Below are 18,545 nucleotides of genomic sequence, written 5' to 3' on the forward strand. Positions count from 1 at the left end.
ACCTCAGCCCCTCCGCTCACAAGGCTGAACTGATCTCTGTCCAAGAAGCTGATGTTGTTCCATAGAAGGTGTGACAAGTATGTTACCATAGGGGAAATGCAGTCCTGGGGGGTCGTGCACGCAACTTCAGGATGATTCACATCAGGGTACAGAGGACATTGCTGGCTCTGGCACTGATGATGAATGGGCGGATTACACAGAACAGCAGACCTTCTGTAGGGCATGAAGATAGAAGAAGAAAACACCTGTTGTAGGTCTCTGAGTACTGCACAGGTAAGCAGGTGTAAGGTTGGCTGGAGAAGGGGGTGCTGCTAACAAGCAGGCCTTTGGTTTGGGGCAAACTGCAGCAAGCAGTAAGAACATGGCACGAATCTTTCTGCTTTGACAGTGTTATTCACAGGTTGGAAGTCCTTGATGTTTACTCTTAGTATGGCAAGAACTTGACTTTTAGGCGTTGAAAGTGCTGTTTCATTTAAATGAGTTGAAGCAGTTGCTTGAAAATGTACAGGTTCCCTTTTTAAAGAACTGTGAGCACTGCTCATCCTTGCCTGTCCCTGTGCCCCCATGTTTGGCCTCTGTTTTAGGCTGGTGCAGGCCCGTGCTTCTCAGCAGCTGTCAGTGCTTCCTGTTCGACCTGACCTAGGCTAATGGTTTTTACCCCCAGTGGCACAATAGACAGACTTAGGGTTTAAAAGTGCTGATGTCTAGGTGTCTCCCCAGACCCTGTGATGTCGGATTTGCCAGGGTGGGCCTGGGCATCTGTGGTTTTACAAAGCTACTACCTGACTCAACTCTCTGCTGTCTGCCTCTCTGCTTCTGGGCTTCCACACAGCGTGCAAGGTTCCAGGGACCAAATAGGAAGCCACAGCTGGGTGTGCAGGACCCCGTCTCAGGTCAGATCTGTCTTCACCTTTCCTGACCATATTAGAGTCCTGGGGCCGCTGGCTGTGACCGAACACAACAGGTGGGGGTGGTTCAAACAACAGAAACATCTTGTCTCACAGCTCAGGGGGCTGGAAGTCTGGGATCAAGGTGCGATCAGGGCTGGCTCCTCCTGAGTCCATGAGGTACCATCTGCCCCAGGCCTCTCCCCGTCTTCTGGGGGGCTTTCTGGCCATCCTTGGGGTTCCTTGGCTTGTAGACTCATCACCCTGGTCTCTGTCCCCATCTTCACATGGCATCTCCCTGTGTGTGTCTGTGTCCATATTTCTGCTTTAAATGAGGACACCAGTTATACGGGGCTAGGGCCCGCCCCATGACACTGTACCTTGGCAGTGACCCTGTCTCTAAGGTCACATTCTGAGGTTCTGGGGGTGAGGACCTCCAACATGGGCATTTTGGAGGGACAGGATCCAACACATAACACTGCCCCTGCTCATACCTCAGCCCAGGCTCCAGCCCCCAGGCCGGATTCCAGTGCAGGGCTGGCTGTGGAGTGGGCTTTGGAGATGGAACCTTCCAGGAGAGAACCTTACTGCTGGGCATCCAAGGCTCTAGGTCTCTAGCTCACCTGTGGGCTGGACTGGCCTGCTGCCTTCCCCAGGCTTCTGCCTGGGAGATGGGGTGGGTGCGTGGCGGCAGAGTGGTCCAGGTTAACCAAGCGGACCCCTTGCACTGTCCTTCCCATCTGACCCATCTGCAAGCCCTCATCTACATGCCCTTTGGGGACACCCAGCTTCACCTAAAGCAGGTACCCCTCCCTGAGGCAGCCTAGTCAGGCTGGGGGCCCTGCTCACTGCCCAGGCACTTGACAGGCCAGGTAACTAACCAGCAGGCTCCAAAGTCTGGTCTGCTTGGCCGTAGTGATGTGCATTGTAACACCCTGTCTGCTGGTCTTCGTGATGCACGGCAGCTTCCAGGATCTGAATGGCTCCAGGGAACAGAAGTTTACAGCGCACCCAGGAGCACATCAGGTCTGCTGACAGATTTATATGCACTGTCCTGCTTCATTCCCTCCCACATGTCCTTCAACTCCTGTGTGTGGCCTCCCAGCTTCGGATAATTGTAAAAAGTGTCCCAATGATTCCCCCTAAAATAGGATATTTGGTTGTATCCAAAGAAAAAAAGTGTTTTCACTAGCTTTGACCAAATTAAATTCAGCCCACACCTTGGAGCACTCAGGGTCTCCATCCTGCAGCTCAGCCTGGGCAGAGCAGATAGGGCGTAGCAGTTCACCCTCCGTGCCAGGGCAGCTGTGGCCTGTTCAGTGGTTAGCCTGTCAAAGGGTCGTAGGACTGGGTCGGCAGCGGGTTCCCAGAAAAGGACCCACAGGTTCTCTCTGTTTTCCCCTTTGAATTAACATGGACGTTATTTGCAAATGTCAGGGCTACTGAAGTGCCCACTGTATCTGTCTGATCAAAGAGGTGCCAAATTAGCTGTAAAGCTCCTCCTCCTGATGGGCAAGCCTGTCTTCTCTCAGTTGGTAGTACCACCTACATGCAAATGGTAACGAGTTTCACAGGCTTGCTGGAAAGGCTGCCTGACCTTCTGGGTCTTGGTTAATGGGATGTTAAACTAATTTGTGAAAGCGTGGGCTGCTTGGTGGATTCCTGCCCTGTGCTACAGAGTTGGCATTTGATCATTAAGTAATTATTGCTGTTGAAATTACTGTCGCTGTTGCTAACTTTTTTCTCTTCTGCATTCCACTACCTGACCTCCTACACAAATAGGCCAAGCCATACAAAATTGAGGATTTGTAGATGAAAATGACCAAGAAACAGACATTTCAAATGACTTAGCCTGATCTGCATACATAGGACCTGGGGTTACAAAAAAACTTACTCCCCCAAAGAATAAACAAACATTTAAGTTTCCTAAGGAAGTGAATATGACTGTTCTCAGAGTCCTTAATTTGGTTTTCACAGCATGGCCTTTCTTTCTGGGGCACGGGGCACCACTTTGCCATTCACGCCTTCCCTAAGGAAGGGGGGTTGGGGAGGGCCCAGGATAAGGACCGCCTGCTGCCCTCTGGTTTGACCAGAAAGTCGGTGGTGTAAACGCCTGCCTGGGAATCGTGCCGAATGCCTGCCCAGCTCATGGCTTCTGCTTTCCTGAGCACTTCATCTTGAAAATGCAGTGTTTTGCACAGGCCAGATTCCAGCTGTTTTTCTCATACAGACAGTGACAGGACCCGGGGGTATTAATCATTTTTGAGGACAGTCATTCCAACTTTGCTCTTTCCCCTTAGACTAGTCATTCTGGCATCTGCTCTGCAGCCCACCTGACCAGTCCCCTGTGCTTTGCTCTTCCAGGAGGGATTTTAAGGAGAGGTGCAAAGCTGTTTTTCCGCCGACGGTATCAACAGAAGGACCCAGGCATGAGCCAGTCCCACAATGACCTCATGTTCCTACAGCAGCCGGACGAGGCCCGGAGGAAGGGGGCGACATTCACCAAGATCCTGAACCGGAAGCTGCTCTCCAGGCACAGAGGCAAAAGCACCATGAACGGCGCCCCCGTGGGCCCCTCTGCCTAGCCCAGGGCCAGCAGCCGTCCACCTTGGCGCCATAGGTGGGGACATGCCTACTGCCCATCTTGGCATGGCAGAGTGCCAGCAAGCTGCCAGACAGCTGCCTTGTTCATCTGGGTGTTACCCAACAATTTCAGCTTCTAAAGGGGAGGAAAATTCCGAGTCTTCAGCCAGAAGGACACCCCAGGAGAGAACTTCCAAAGCCGTTTGTCACCAGAGGCCGAAGGCAACCCGTCGGCTCCGCCACATGGGCGGTGCTCAAATCTAAGAGTTGAGGTTCAATGTTAGGAGATGTACAGTATAAACTAAACATATGATAATGGACTGTGGATGGGGCAGGTTTGGAGGACTCAATCTTACCCACTCCATGCTCCAACAGGTGTTATTTTGGGTCCTCACCTGGACCATGTCACAAAGAGGAGGCATCCCTTTGTGTTGTCACTGTGAATGGAATGGATGGGTCACCTCTCCTCATTTTCTGCTCAGAATTAAAAAGTGTAACTGGCCCTGAATACAGAGAGGTGGAACCCAGGATGGATTTTTGGCAAATAGAGAAACTGTGATAAGGACAGGAAACACTCTAACAAATGTAGGAAGACATTAGCCTTTGGTGTTAGCCATATAACTTGAAAAGTTACGCAAATACTAAGTATATCCTATGCACATTATGCTGGACACTTTTCCAAGTTTACTTTGAGTCTGTTTGCAAGTGGGAGATGTATAAATTCTTAATGTATTTTTTACATTTTTCTCTATAGTGTCAAAAGCTCTAATACCAGTGGATCAGTCAACACACGCATTTGTTTTTTCCTGGCTAGCAGGCTTGCTAAGCAAGGGTGCATAGTCTCTGGAGTGAAGTTAGGAGCAGTGAGTGACAGCTCATAGAACATGGTAACCATATACACATGGTTTTTCTTTTCATCCAAGGTTGGTTTGCCAAATATTGCCAATAGCTAAAACCAAGTACTTTAGGGAAAAAGAGCAAATTATTTTACGTCTCAGGTGTGAGTCTTAGGGATGGAAATTTAAAAACAATTGGGCCAAACTTGCATCAGATTGCTTTTACAAGCTCTTCAGGATTCTACTGTGAACAGTGCTTGACACATTTTGGGGTGTCCTGGTTTTGATTTCCAGTGGAAAAAATGATAAACTTGACATGTAACTTTAATATCCCCATGTGTCTTTGAGGCTGCATTCCCTGCCATATGCCTTTCTGCTTGGATGCATTTACAATCTCCTTGGCTCACTCTTTCTGAATTTGCCGCTGGTAGGACTTGTGCTTCTTAAAGGACAACGGTCATCAGGATCAAGGTTTTTGACTGTTTTATTTAAAAGGCTATTATGAAAACTTGACTTTTGTTAAGGATGTGATATTGGGTGAGTTCTTCCTACAGGCGCTTTTGTTAATACTTAAAACAGATATTTCAGTGGAAATAGAGCCACTGATAAGCAGAAACCTTTATAAAAACAAAATTTAGAGTTTTTCTCCCTCTCCTCTTTTTGAAGGGAGAGATTAGAAATCACATTAAATATTTTACTTTTAAGTGCACATTAAAACTGCTTAGTCTACCAGGAATTATCAAGTGACAGTAAAATGATTTTTTCACCGTAACTTGTTTTTAAAGCCTATATTCCCATTTTCATCATTGTAAAGTAGCACCCGGCATTCCAGAATACCAATACAATATACCAATAACTTGTACCAATACAAGTTAGTCCTCACAGGTTAGTTAGTGGTTACTACTAGTCTTTTTGGAACGGTGGTCACTTCCATGTTTTGTTTGTCTTGAAGGATTGTCATACTTCTCACGTGGCAGGCAGACCCTGTGACATTCAAGAATGAATTCTATGGGGATTATGTGTCAGAAATTCAGACACTGATTGGAAGTTTTCAGTAGTTTTTTGTTTGACTTTGAAATTCAGATGGACTCGAGTTTATTCAAGTGTGAAGGTATCTGAATTTTAGAAGTTTTCTTACTCTCAAAAAAAAAGCTTTAGCCTTTCCCATTCCCAGATTGACTCCATCCATGAGCATTCTGTTCATTGTTGAGCACTTGTCTCAAGGGCTCTGCCTTCCCTTGTGACTTGAAACCTCTTGAGGGTCCTGGGAATGTAGGGGGCCACACCTCATCTGTGTGTGGGAAGCAGGTGCATCTCGCAGGAGAGGTAGAGATGCGTATTTCTCTGTGTCTGTTGCTACCTGAGACCTCTATACATTTGCTTAAGATCCTGGAGCCCATTCTCAACAGGCAGGCACATTGTCTCCATCTTAGGGCCTTTTCTGAAGTTACAGAGGATGCCGAGTAGCAGGGAGTCTAGAGAAAATGAAAAGGGTGGGGAGCCTTGGGACAAAACTGAGGAAATGGCTGTACTGTTACTGTGAATGCTGCTAAGCTACTGATCCCGGCTTGGCTTTAAATGGTGTGCAGTATTTATGTTAAATACCATTAAGGTCAAACATCAATTCAGATGATACACCGAATGCTAAACACACTAATTGGTAAATCACCTTATTCCCTTATCTTTGCCATATGCGTTAGGAGCTTGAGGGCTTTAATTGTGGTTTTGGTTTTTGTCATGATGCTATTTTTGCAAAGTGGTATTTTAAAAAGCAATTCCTCACGGACACTATGATTACTGTGCGTCTATCTGGAACCAGGTGCTCACGTTGGTATTAATGAGCTGGCAACACTGCCCTGTGCTTTTCAGGGTAAACCTGTGCTCCTCAGGGAGGGGTGCGTGGAGCTTTAGGTGGGGGTGTGCTTTAATGTAGCAATAACAAGTAGCCGTCTCATTGCTCCAGCTGAAGACCTGCTGTGAGCAAGAAGGTCAGACTGAGCACTTTATTAAGTCAGCTCTCAAGTTTCAGTTCATGACCAGCCCTTGATTCCTCCTGATAGCTCCCTGGCCAGTTGCTGCCACCAATCACAAATGAGGTGCTTGTCTAGATTTTTTATTGGTGTTACTGGCCACATCTACAAAGGAGAGTGCAAATTTTCTTGAACAGAAAGGGGAAGGTCAATTTGACATTGCTGCCACCAAATTCGGGTGTTTTCTGGGTAATAATCTCACAGCTCTTGGTCTTGAAACCTCAGAGCACAAGTTGGTGGACATTGGACGTCAGAACATTTCTCTCTGCCAGATGGAAACGGGTATTGGCAGTGACATAGCCCTGATGCCCTGCCCTCTCTTACTGCCTCAGAACTGCCACAGTGTGATCGCCAAAGCTTGCGGCTCGGGGACAATGGCTCTGCTAAATCCTGTGAAGCAAAACTCAGGTTCCCTCTGGCTCCTTTTCTTTAGCATTCCTGTTCTGCATAGGAGGCGGCATGTGGTGTACAGTAACCGGTCCAGTTCGCTCAGCTTCCAGCTGGTCAGTAATGTACCATTTATAATTTAGGCTTGTAGTTTTTTGCCCTATGTCACATCAAAGGTACATTTTAAAAAAAGAAAATTAAAGTTTTTTTCTGGTATGTGGAAAGGTTTGGCTTGATGATCAAGTTTAGTGCTGAATTTATATGACAGTGATTGTATTCTTGGAAAGCACTTTAAAATCAGGTGCAGCCCTGCACCGGAGTGGGCAGCTGGGCTGGTTAGATGTGGCTGGAACATGAGAGGTCTGGGAAGAAATAAACGTGCACATGGAACACTACATGCTGAGTGGTTTTTGCTGAATCCTCTGCTGTCCCAGAAAGGCCGTGTCTTCCGGGAGGGTCACATGTCATGGCCTCCCGCTGGTCAGGTGCCCCGGGGGTCCCTGCCTGCTGCCGTCATGGACATGGCCAGCTGGAGGGAAAGAGGAGGCAGACCCTTCACTCATTTCTTCTGCTTCCTTGCTTAGTTCTTGGGAAAGGACCTTCCTCCTAACATCCTCGTAACCTTACATGGTTTTTACGTCACTTAGCTTCCTGTTTAAGGCCTCAAAGCATTTACAACAAAGTCAATGTTTTCAGTGAACTTCTGGGTCCTGGTGAATTGTGGGTGCTACCAGTCAGTGTCCGCTTGGCCTAGGTCCCTCAGCAATGAGCGGGTAACTGAGTGACCCTGTGTGAGCCCCAGGGACCTTCTGAGGAGTGCTGTCCCCTGTTGACTCTTGGTTAACACCTGGCCCCGCGTGGCCTGTGGGCAGCTGCAGAGTCGGCTCCTGGCTCGGGGCTGGAGGAGCAGATACTGGCAGTTACCGGGTGGGACAGGCCAGGGGGTCTGCAGTGGAGCCCGGACATGTCTGCACAGGCCTTGTGGGCACCTTGACTCCTTCCTGGTCACCAGTGTGTTTCCTTTGGTTTCATGTCCTGCTGTCCAAGGCCTGGGAGCACCTGGAGAGGAGTGGACCAGGAAGCCCCTGGGCCACCTCCCAGTGGTTCTGCCCCCACATGATACAGGCAGCCCTTTCCCACGTGCAGTGGCCTCTTGGGGGTCCAGACTGACCCACAGCTTTGCCTGTTAGGGGAGTAAGCTACCTGTGCCAAGGTCTACCATCAGAGGGGCTCCAACTCTGGACTCTCAGTCTGAACATGGTTGAGTCTTGGTGGCCCCACATCTTTGGGATTGAGGTCCCAGGGCTTGGGACTGAAGCCCACTTTGTGCTGACCCTCCAGGAGCTGATGGCATGGACTTATCGGGAGGCCAGACTTTCCTAGCCTGACTCCTGCTGGTCACCTCTGGCCACACTCTGTGTTCTTGCCAGTTCTTTCTACACTGTCCAAATCAATCCACATCAGTCACCCCCACAGACATTCTGGAGTGTGCCCCCCTCATTCCCAGCACACACCCTTCTCTATGCTAATAACCAAATGCAAGCCAGCCTTCTCCACGAAGTGGCTTTGGCCACCAAGAATGACCATGGCACTCTGTGGCATCTGTATCATCTGGCCCCATATCACTCTCTCCTGTGCTCGCTCCCCAGTGCCCACACACCTGGGTTTAGGACGGTGCCCACCTAGTGAGTGATGGCCACTGTCAATTAACAGCCTCCTGGGAGCACATTTGGGATGTGCCCATCCTACCCTACTCGTCAGAGCCCGGGGGCAAGACAGAGCCTGACAGGGAGGGGATGCAGGGACAAAAACACATGCTGTTTTTTACCTCGGTTGCCCTACAAATACCAGGTGCTGTGTGTCTATGTCAAGAAATAGTTTCTAAAACAAAAAAAGTTGCTAACCAGAGGTCTGGACAGCAAGATGGATGGCCTAGCGCAGTACCCTCGCTGGAGAGAAAGTCCCAGACCAGAACCTCTTCCCAAGGTGCCTAGAAGCACCAGCTGACCCCCTGACCACAGCTCGCCCCAACTCCACCATGACCTCCACAGTGCAGATGGCCAGGTTGTGACCTACAGGTGCCAGGCATGCAGAGCTGTTGGTTATATTGGTCTCCGTACTCACAAAGCTGGTTGCTTGTGTGTCCTGGGCTCCTGGGTCTTTTACACAAAAGCTGATCACTTGGATAATGGCAATAATAGCTGATAAACTGAGCACTTGCTGTGTACCAGGTTTCGTTCAGGGTTTTACGTGTAGTGACTCCTATACTCTTGGAACAGCTAGCTCCACAAGTTAGGGTCTATTTCAGCTTTACAGATTAGGAAACTGAGGCACAGAGAGGTTAAGTAACTGCCCAAGATCACACAGCAGGTCAGTGGTGGAGCCACAGAATTTGAGCCCCGGCTGTCTGCCTTGGAGAATCCCTGTTCATAGCCATGATCTCTTAGTACCTCATGTCATGGAGAGAGACCAAGAACTTAGGGCCTTATATGGTCTCTCCTGAACTTTATTGCTACCTGTTATGGGCGAGAATAATACAAAGTGAGATGCAATGCTTTGTATATAGTAGAAATTAAATTATTTGTTGATTAGACTTCTCTATCTGGATAGGAAAAATTAGCTAGATTGAAAACAAAAGCTAAAGGCAGTGTAGAGTATGTATGTCCAGATGTCAAGTGCTAAAAGTTTCATACTTTAATGAACAAAAAACCAGAGCTGATCAGACATGTCAGTTGGAAAGTACATGTCTAAGGCAGGCCAGCGTTGGGGCTGAGAGCATCGGGCCACAGTAGAGTGATTACATCTTAATGCCACAGTGAATCTCTGCTGGGGAAGAATACAGTGTTCTTAGGAAAACCCGCTATTTTGGTGTGTTTCTAATCAATCATCTATTGATTGATCAATCAATTGCTAAGAGATATCATGTTTTACCCTATTTTTCAGAATGCATTTCCTAAGAACAATGACTGTCTTCACATCACACAATGCAATTGTTATGCTTGGGAAATTAATGCTGGTGCAACACTGTTATCCTGTGTCAGTTCACATTCCAATTTTCCCAACTGTCCAATAACATTCTTTACAGGTGGTTTTTTGTCTGCTCAGGGATCAGGCAAAGCTTGTGCATTACCTTAGCTGTTAACAATGAAAATCTGATGTGCTCAGCAACAAAGCTTTTTTGACTTTAGAATTTTGAATGTAAATCTGCCTTTAAAGGAATTATTTCCAGCTTTCTTAAAAAGAATTATACTGAATACTTAGGAATATGAACTCCAGCCTTGCCTGTATAGACTGATAAGAGGTGTGACTTTAGATGGGATTAAGTCTTCCATTTTTATAGGTGTCGCTATTACTGTGACCCGTTGTTTCTGTTATCAACTTGCTTTGTCCATGTGTCAGTACCGACAGCATAGAGAGTTCCAGAGAGGCAGCCTCCTAGGCATGAGAGTTGAGCAATGTCAGTAGATGGGGGGGGCTGTGAGGGGGTGAGATTAGCTGTAGTGGTCAGTCTCGCCTTGTGGGGATTGGGGAGAGGGCACAGGCGAGATGATCAGGCAGGTCTGCAAGTGCTGCTGTCTGCCAGTGCAGGTGCTAGGGAGGGAGGGTGGGGACTGAGGCCTCGCAGCACACACAGTAGGCAGCGCCCTCTCAGGCAGCTCAGCCTTCCACGCCATGGACGTGCCCCTGCCATCGCTACTTACCTATGCCTAGTCTTAGGGACCTACCCACAGGTGAATCAGCCTGTAGGACAAATTCCTGAAGGTGGGCCTTGCTGGGCCAAGGGCTATGAGCAATTAGAATTGCCTGCGTATTAACAAAAGGCCCAGATGGAGGCTACACCAATTTATTCTCCAACCAGGAAGGCATGAGATAGCTTGTCTAGTCTCTTCAAAAAAATCCTTCCTAATGTAATAAAAATTCTCACACGGTTTTGCCTTTTCTTTTATTATAGTCAGCTTCTCCAATGCTTGAGCCACTGTACTTGCTTCTCTGTGAGCTGGCTGTTGACTGTTCATTTTTCTATTGGGTTATTTCTTTTTCTTATTGATTCCTAATCGCCTTATATGTGTGAAGGAAACATCTTTTCTGGTATCAATTTAAAATCATTTCTTTACCAGTTCACCACCCCTCCTGAACTTTGCTAATGGTCTCTGCCAGGCAGCGGTCAGCAGGCCAGCTCGCTGTCTCTCAATTCGAGGCCAGGTCGAGACTGGAAGCCCTTCTAGCCCCTTCTGGTCTTAATATTTTGGGGCCGTAGGTACATTTGATGGAGGGGCCAAAGGTCCACGTAAGCCTCCAACGCCTGGGAGGCGGGGAGCGGCAGCAAGAGGGCCACGGATGGTCTGATTCGATGCTGTTCTGACCAGGACGTCATTTTTCCGGAACTTTCCGCAGAGCGTGGACTTCAGGAGACCAGGGCGCCTAGGTCGGGACGCCGCGCGTCCCTCGGGCTGCCTGCTCCGGCGCCGGTCGGGGCTCCCCAGGAGAGAGGCCCCAGCCACACACCCACTGCACGGGCAGCAGCGTCCAGACCTGATTCGCCGCCCTCGCTCCATCCCCCGTGAAAATTCCACGCAGCCGTCGGAAGGGTAGTAAAGGGGCGGTGGGGACCAACGCTCCGTGGCTGCCGGCCGCCACCGGGGAAGGACAGCTGGAGCTGCCGAGTCTCCTTGTGGATGCGGGTCCGCGCCCGCGTCCAGGCCGCCGGCTCCCCCACTCCTCACTCCACGCCTCCCGAGCCCCGTCCACACCGCCCGCTCTCCCACTCCCAGGCCCACGCCCCGTCCTCACCGCCTGCTTTCCCACTCCTCAGTCTACGCCTCCGGCTCCTGGTCCCCGCCGTCCACTCCCTGCCCGCACCACCGGTTCCCAGTCCACGCCGCCCGCTCTCTCACTCCTCAGTCTACGCTTCCGGCTCCTGGTCCCCACCGTCCACTCCCTGCCCACACCTCCCGCTCCCAGTCCACGCCGCCCGCTCCCCGTCTCCCGCCGCCACGATCGGTACCGCGTCCCCTCCACCCCGCGCCTCTTCCGCGCCCTGCGGCCAGCCGACTACAACTCCCACAATGTCCCGCCACCGCCCCCCCGCTTCCGGTGCTGCGCAGTTTCCGGAGCGGATCGCAACCCGGAGTCCGGATCCGATCCCGCTCTGCACATTCCAAAGGCAGGTAAAGCCTCGGGCCCCGAGCCCGCCGCCCGCCCCGCGCGCCGCCCCGGCCGGCTGGCCCCGCGCGGCTCCCGCTCCCGCCGGGCCTGGCCCCGCCGCCCGCCACCCGCCCCGGTCCAGCCGCCATGCCGACTGTTCTTTGTTACATTCGCCGGCTGCGGGCGCCGTGGGCGATCAGAGTCAAAACCCGGCTGGATTTCCCGGAGCCGCTCCGGGATCGCCCTGCGCCGCCCGCGCCCGCCAGCCCCGCGCCTGGCGCTCCGGGCCCGCCGCCCTGCCCGCCGCCCGCGCGGGCCTCGCTCGCCCGTGGGCGCGGGCGGGGGGCTTCTCTGCTCCGGCCCCAGCCCGCGGTCCCGCCCCCGGGCGTCCTCGTCGCCGACGGCCCCTCGTGATGTCACTCCCGTGCTGGGCACGGTCCCGGGATCGCACGGGGACCCCTGGACCCCTGCCCCCGCGGTTAGGGAAGCGGGCCTCGAGGCCGAGACATGGGCCCTCTAGGCCCCCAAGAGCACCGCTCACGCCGTGTCTGTAAACCCGTGGATGGCAGAGGGAACGTGGTGAAATCCGTGGGCAGGTGACATGTGGGGCCTTCTGGGTGGGTGTCTGTTGGGAAGGGGCGCGCCGGCGAGCAGGTGAGCTCAGCGCCACCCAGGCGCCGACAGGTGCAGGCCCTGGCCATGTGGCCTCTGGTGAGAGGTATAGGTGTTTGGGCGAGGGTCAGCTTTGAGAAGACAGAAGTGAAAACTCATTAGGGAAAGAAACATCGACCTACCTGATAGTTATAGTTAAGTGTTTATTAAGCTCTTACTACAGTGGTTGAGGTTTTTCCACAGATGCTCAGAAATTGCCCCCACCTCCACCCCAGGGTAGGTTAAAATGGTAGAAACAGGTGTGTGATCAGAGACATGTGGACCTTGGTGCATTTAAAGCTGCCAGCTCACAAAAACCACCTTTGCTTAAGCCACTTCCATAAAATCCAGATGACCAGATAAATTTGGGAGAACCCAGCTTGATTCCTGAAGGTATTTTTAAGGATGTAAAGTAAAGGAGCAACTGGTTTTGTGATACATCCTCAAAGAACATTGAAAACTCTCCGAGAGAGGACAACCACACGGACACTTTTTACAACTGAGGTGCCTCCCCAGTGTCTGCACACCAGGGTATTCAGTTCAAACCTGGACATTCTCACATTCTCCACATTTTCACTGCTCCCTCGGCTTTTCTGGATCTCCTTGACATCATTGCCTCGTTGTGAATGGTTGAGAAATAGGACAGCTATAGTTTGGATTTTGAACGGGGAAAACAGTAATATTTCTCTTTCGTAGAGTTTTTACCTGCTGGTATCTTCAATTCATGCTTTCCCAGAAGAGTTGCCAATGAAGGCTATACTGGTCCATTTGAGAGGCAGAAAGGACAATTTTTTCTAGAAGACAAATACATACATTACAAAATCAACCCTGACTGCAAGGCTAATAGCTTTTTTCAGATTAATTATGTTGGAAAGAAGAAAGAACTCAGCTTGGTTAGGATATGCCTCACATTATCCTTTGGATGTTATCTGTGTAGAAGGCAGGGAAAAGAACACTTCTTCCATCTTGTAGATTTCAGGCAGCTGTTGGTGACACACGTGATTTCAGAGGTTAGGATTGTCAGCAGTGACTCATGCTTTCACATCCTCCTCTTCACACTGGTGAGGTGTGACCTGTCCAGCTCGCCTCAGGTGGTTCTTGAGTGCTGGTATTCATTCCTTTGGCCATTCGCTCACAAATATTTATTTATTCAGTGGGTGCCTGTCATGTGCTGGGCACTGCAAAGAACAAGAGACAAGGCCCTGCCTGGAGGTCCTAATGTTCTGGAGGGAGGGAGGTGTAGACAAAAACAAATCTCTGTAAGGTAGGCAGTAGACAGAGCATGGGGGAGAAGGAAGGAAGCAAGGACTGAAGTGTGGCTGCGTGGTGGGTGGGTTCGGCATGCTCGGCTGTTGGGATGGGAAACGTCAGTGAGCAGGGGACCTTGGGACAGAGACTGGTGCAGTGAGGCTCTTGGAGATCTCGTGGGGAGTGTGTCCCAGGCAGACAAATGGCAAATGCAGAAGCCCTGGGGTGGGGACAAGCTTTGCAGGCCAAGGAAGAGAAAGGCCAGTATGGCCGAGGGAAGGAAGCCCAGGAGGGCAGTGCAGGTTGTCCACCATTCAGTGTTCATCCTGAGTGCCAGGCGGACACTACTGGGGACTTTGGGCAGGGGTGGGGCAGGCTCTGTGTCTTCTTAGAGATGGGCAGGTGACATGTGGAGCCCTCTGGGTGGGTGTCTGTTGGGAAGGGCGTGTTTAGGAGAGTGACATAACAGTTTTATTTTAAAAAGTCCCATCGGCCTTGTTGAACAAAGCTTCTGTAGAAGACGACTGCTTATCAAAATTTGTCCTGTATTGCTGTTTTGATCAGTGGTGGGTGGTGGGAGGAGCCAGTTACTGGGGTGTGTATGACAGGTGCTGGGGGCCAGGGTGGGTCAGGGGAATCAGGGCCCTGAGGACTACTGGCATCTTCAAACTGCCCCTTGAGGGTAGGACAAACCCTGGACTGGGGACCAGGGTGTGGGTTCCCACTTTCCCTTCATACTCTGATCCCAAGGAAGGAGTCCTGTCATCATCCTGGGGTTGGTGACCCCCAGCCCCAGTCTTGGTGTGGGCCATGGCCCAGGGTGTGCAACTTAAGGGTCCCCACAGATGTGTGGGTGTCCAGGGAGTACTGCAGTGTGGTTGGGGACCTCGGGCTTTCGGCAGATGGAAAGCCTCGTAATACTGGAAGGGGGCGACCTGGGGACATTTATGGTGGGTCACTGACAAGGGCTGTGAAGGATGTGGTGGCAGAGCCCCCCCCCCCCCACTGCCATTTGCTTGTCTGTGGAAAGGGGTTTCCTGCACGCACGTTTATGGAAACGAAGAATGGAGCAGAACTGAATGTTTGTACGTGATATGTGAACTAATTGGGGAAAAAGTCCCATCGGCCTTGTTAAACACAGCTTCTGTGGTAGACGACTGCTTATCAAAATGTGTCCTGTATAGCTGTTTTGATCAGTGGGGTTCCAGTTGTTGAAGGGAACTGAGTCCAAGTGAAATTAGCACAAATTTAGGGTGATAGAAAATAAAGGCTAATTTGACATATGCATATTAGTAAAGTGATCAATAGAGTCATTTCAAGTGCAAATGTGTGACATTGGGTTTAATATCTGTCGTAATGGAAATCAGAGGTCAGAGAAAGGATCGCTGTGAGCTTCCTGACAGAGAAGAGCCGTTTGTGTGCTCTGTGAGTAGATGGCAGCGGATATCCCACTGTAGTGCTGACTCCGATAGACGTGTTTAGGAGAGTGACATAACAGTTTTATTTTAAGAAGTCAATATTTATAATATGCTGCAAATTACGTCCCTTGCAGCTGTTTAAACTGGAATGAGCAGTTGAAGCTGTCAGCTGAAGGGCAGGGAATAGTAGCAAGGAGGATGTGTTAGCCAGAGTTAGCAGGGTTATTAACAAGGATGCCTGCAACCAGGCCATCATGTGGGCCCAGGAGCCAGGGAGGACTGCCGGCTGGGCTGGCAGTGGGGCTTGGAGAGGGTGTTCAAGTCAGTGCTGGGTCCGGAAAGAGAGCAGGCCAGGGAGCTAGCCTCTGTCACCCGGTGGCGGCTTTGGGCAGGAGGTGGAAGGGAAGGGGCTTAGAAGGAGCTCCCAGTGAGCTGGAAGGAAGACCTTGAGGCCATGGAAGGAGAGAGGGCAGGAGGGATGCTTGCCTGCCAGAGCTGAGCCACGGCCATTGGGTGAAGGGCCAGGAGACCAGACAGAAGGTGGCCTGGCTGTAGGAGCGCTTTGGTGGAGCCGTGGCTGTGAGCCTTCCGATCAAGAGAGACCTGGAGGGGAGGACCTTTTCCAATAAAAGGAAACAGAAGTGGGGCTTTAGAGAAAAACATTGTTGTTTGTTCTAAGGAGTAAGCTCTGTGTGAGGCAGGTATAAACAGTGCAAGGATGTAACTTGCCGCCACAGAGAGAGGTGTGTAATCGGTAAGGTGCAGGTGTCATTGGGCCTCCCAGGGAAATTGGGTGTAGTGTGCCTGTGTGTGCCTGACGGTGCGGCCAAGAGGAGAGGAGGGGCCATTTGGATGGAGTCTTAAAGATTAGGTAGGAGTTTGAAAGATGGAGGAAGAAAGTTTTTGGAAGGGGAAATAAAAGGAAAGGGGCATAGAGGCTGGGAAGTCCATCGTGGATGATTTGGGTGGAGAGGGACCTGTGGTCTCCCTTAGGGGTGGTTTAAAGTCATGTGGGACCTCTTGCAGCCTCTGATCCTAATACAATCTGAAGAAGCACCTCGAGTCCCCCAGGGCCCGTGGCATCCTATTTCTGCACACTGGCATAAGACAGGAGCTCGGATTTCCCAGAGAGGACGCCGTCTTTACCTGAGCCGGGCTGCATGTTACCAGCTCCTCTTGGCTTATTTTCAGCGTTCAGCCTGGTCTGCATCTTCAGCTCACAGCTGTGAGCATTGATATGGTTCGAGTATCTTCAGGAAACCCTTATGAAATGGCCTCCTGCTGTTGATGAGACTGGAGGCAAACTCATTATAAGTCAAGTGTCCTTAAATCATGTGTGGGAGGAGCCTCCATGGGATAATGTGGCAGAACTTGCCCCCTGCCTCCTGGCTCTTGGGTGAGGGTGGAGAGAAGATGGTGTCTGCTGGACAGAGTCTGTCTTTGGGAAGGAGTGTTCCATGTGTTTTGTAGCTCTTGAGGCCTTTGGTCTTTCATAAGTTGAAAAAATATATATGCTAATTTGTTATAGTAAGTTTGCCTTTTGTTGTGACCAAAAACTAAATGCAGTTTAAGTGCCATATTAGTCAAGAGGTTGAAAAAATTCCTTGTTCTGACCAGGCTGCCTTAATTCTGCTAAGTGGTCCTATTGTCTCAATGCCATCATGTCCGTCTGGGTTATTCCCCAAGCATGTCAGACTTTTCTGGGCCTTGTTCTCTACCACCTCCTCCTCTCTGCAGCCTTGCGCTGAGCATGCATGAGAATCTCACCATCGAAGCTCCCAGGGTGCCTAGTTTTAAAACATCTTGCCTGGCACATGCACCTATTATTAAGTAAGAATCAGGCCTTACCCCTGTACTCTCACCGTTTTTTTGGTTAAGTAAAAACATGACTCTCAGAGCATCAATCAGCATGATAAAGTCAACACTACCTCCTGAGGTTTCCATTGTTAAGGTGGCCGAGTGCAGACCTTCCTTTCTTACCCTTCTTTGCCCAGAAATCCCTCTTAAGGAACCAGGCATGAAAATCAGGAATAGAGATGTTGTCTTTGATGAAACCAAGAAGTTCAGAAAGAGAAGAGGAATGAAATTACAAAAGAAATAACACAAGAAAATCTTCAGGCTGAAGGACACGAATGTTAGGTGAGAGGGCCCCAGGCCAGCACTCAGCATCAGGGAAGGCCTGGAAACGTGAGATCACCAGAGCTAAAACAAAAGTGCCACAAGACTCCAGGGGTGAGGAGTCCTATACTAAGGTGTGCTTGCTGGAAAGATAGTTGAGTACAGGAGGCTGAAGGACCATTGAGTACTCCAGCTGTCATGTGAGACTAGTATTAAGACAGTTGCAGACACGCCAAGTCCCTGGAAAAGATTCACCTCCTGTGCACCACTCTAAGTACACTACAGCATAAATGCTGTCTAGATTGAAGGAAAAACCAAGAAAATGGGGGCAAAGGGACCCAGGAAATGAGAGCTCCACCCCAAAGGAAGCCCAGGTGACAGTGAGCCTGCACGGAGCCTGTGTCAGACATGGAGGGCACTGGACAGGGAATGGTGGGCTCAGGAACACAGTGGAAGCCGTGGACTGTGTCAGTGGCTTAACTTTGTGAAAAACGAACACAAGGAGATGCTGTTGCAGGATTTGGGAAGATGTAGCCATAGGTGCCTTCCCCCCAACACTGCCTCCACCATCGCCAGAATGTACACAACTGCACACAATGAAACCTCCACACAAACAGCAAAAGTAACATGCAGCAAGCTCTAATGCACACACAAAACAAATAACACAATCATGCACAACAGTAACAAAATACAAGAACAAAGCAAATATAAAAAAATGAATTACAGTTAAAAGGAGCATATTAATAATATATTTGTTTAAGCAAAGAGTACATAATATTTTCAGTCATAATATCATATACACTGATATGACCAAAATTCTGTTGTTGGATGACGGGAGCAGAAGAGTATAAGAAAGCTAAGTGTTCATCTCCCGTGAGGATGAAAAGCACAACACCCAACGTTGAGGAGTTAGGGGCTCTCAGGAGAAGCATGTTACTTTTACTTTAAGATGCAGAAGTAGATGTAACAGAAAAAATGAAAGAGTTGAGAGGGGTCAACCTGGGAACCAGGATGGGATGTGAGGCACTTGGGTTTCTTAGATGTGTGCCTTATATATTCATGTTAATAGAACAGAAATGATCCTAGATAAGAAAAAGAGAAAGAAGGGGAGCAAAGACCTTCTTTGTCAAATTGTAAGGCCTGCCCTGAGGGAGGCTTGAGATGGGCCAAAGGGCAGGTTTGGGTCACATAGGTCATGCTGGCCACTCAGGTGCACCTCCCACTCTGTTTCCCACATATGGA

The 18,545-nt window shown here is 50.1% G+C and overlaps 2 protein-coding genes across 5 annotated transcripts in view; both read left to right on the forward strand.

Annotated features, from left to right (window-relative positions):
* Nucleotides 1-7,118, forward strand: part of C2CD2 (C2 calcium dependent domain containing 2) — a 50,087-nt gene extending 42,969 nt beyond the window's left edge. The window contains exon 14 of the mRNA XM_037014759.2: nucleotides 3,252-7,118. Coding sequence (XP_036870654.2) covers nucleotides 3,252-3,472 — 221 coding nt within the window. The 3' untranslated portion in view covers nucleotides 3,473-7,118. The remainder of the gene's footprint in view (nucleotides 1-3,251) is intronic.
* A 4,008-nt stretch (nucleotides 7,119-11,126) lies between these two features.
* Nucleotides 11,127-18,545, forward strand: part of PRDM15 (PR/SET domain 15) — a 77,831-nt gene continuing 70,412 nt past the window's right edge. For 2 of the 4 annotated variants that reach the window (XM_073231307.1, XM_073231310.1), the window contains exon 1: nucleotides 11,127-11,887. The gene's annotated coding sequence lies outside the window, so the exon portion shown is untranslated. Of the gene's footprint in view, nucleotides 11,892-11,998; nucleotides 12,465-18,545 lie in introns of those variants that run through there. The other 2 variants (XM_073231309.1, XM_073231308.1) reach the window with 2 other exon arrangements.

The sequence above is a fragment of the Manis javanica genome, chromosome 3, assembly GCF_040802235.1.
Source record: "Manis javanica isolate MJ-LG chromosome 3, MJ_LKY, whole genome shotgun sequence".
In the NCBI taxonomy this organism is placed as follows: Eukaryota; Metazoa; Chordata; class Mammalia; order Pholidota; family Manidae; genus Manis; species Manis javanica.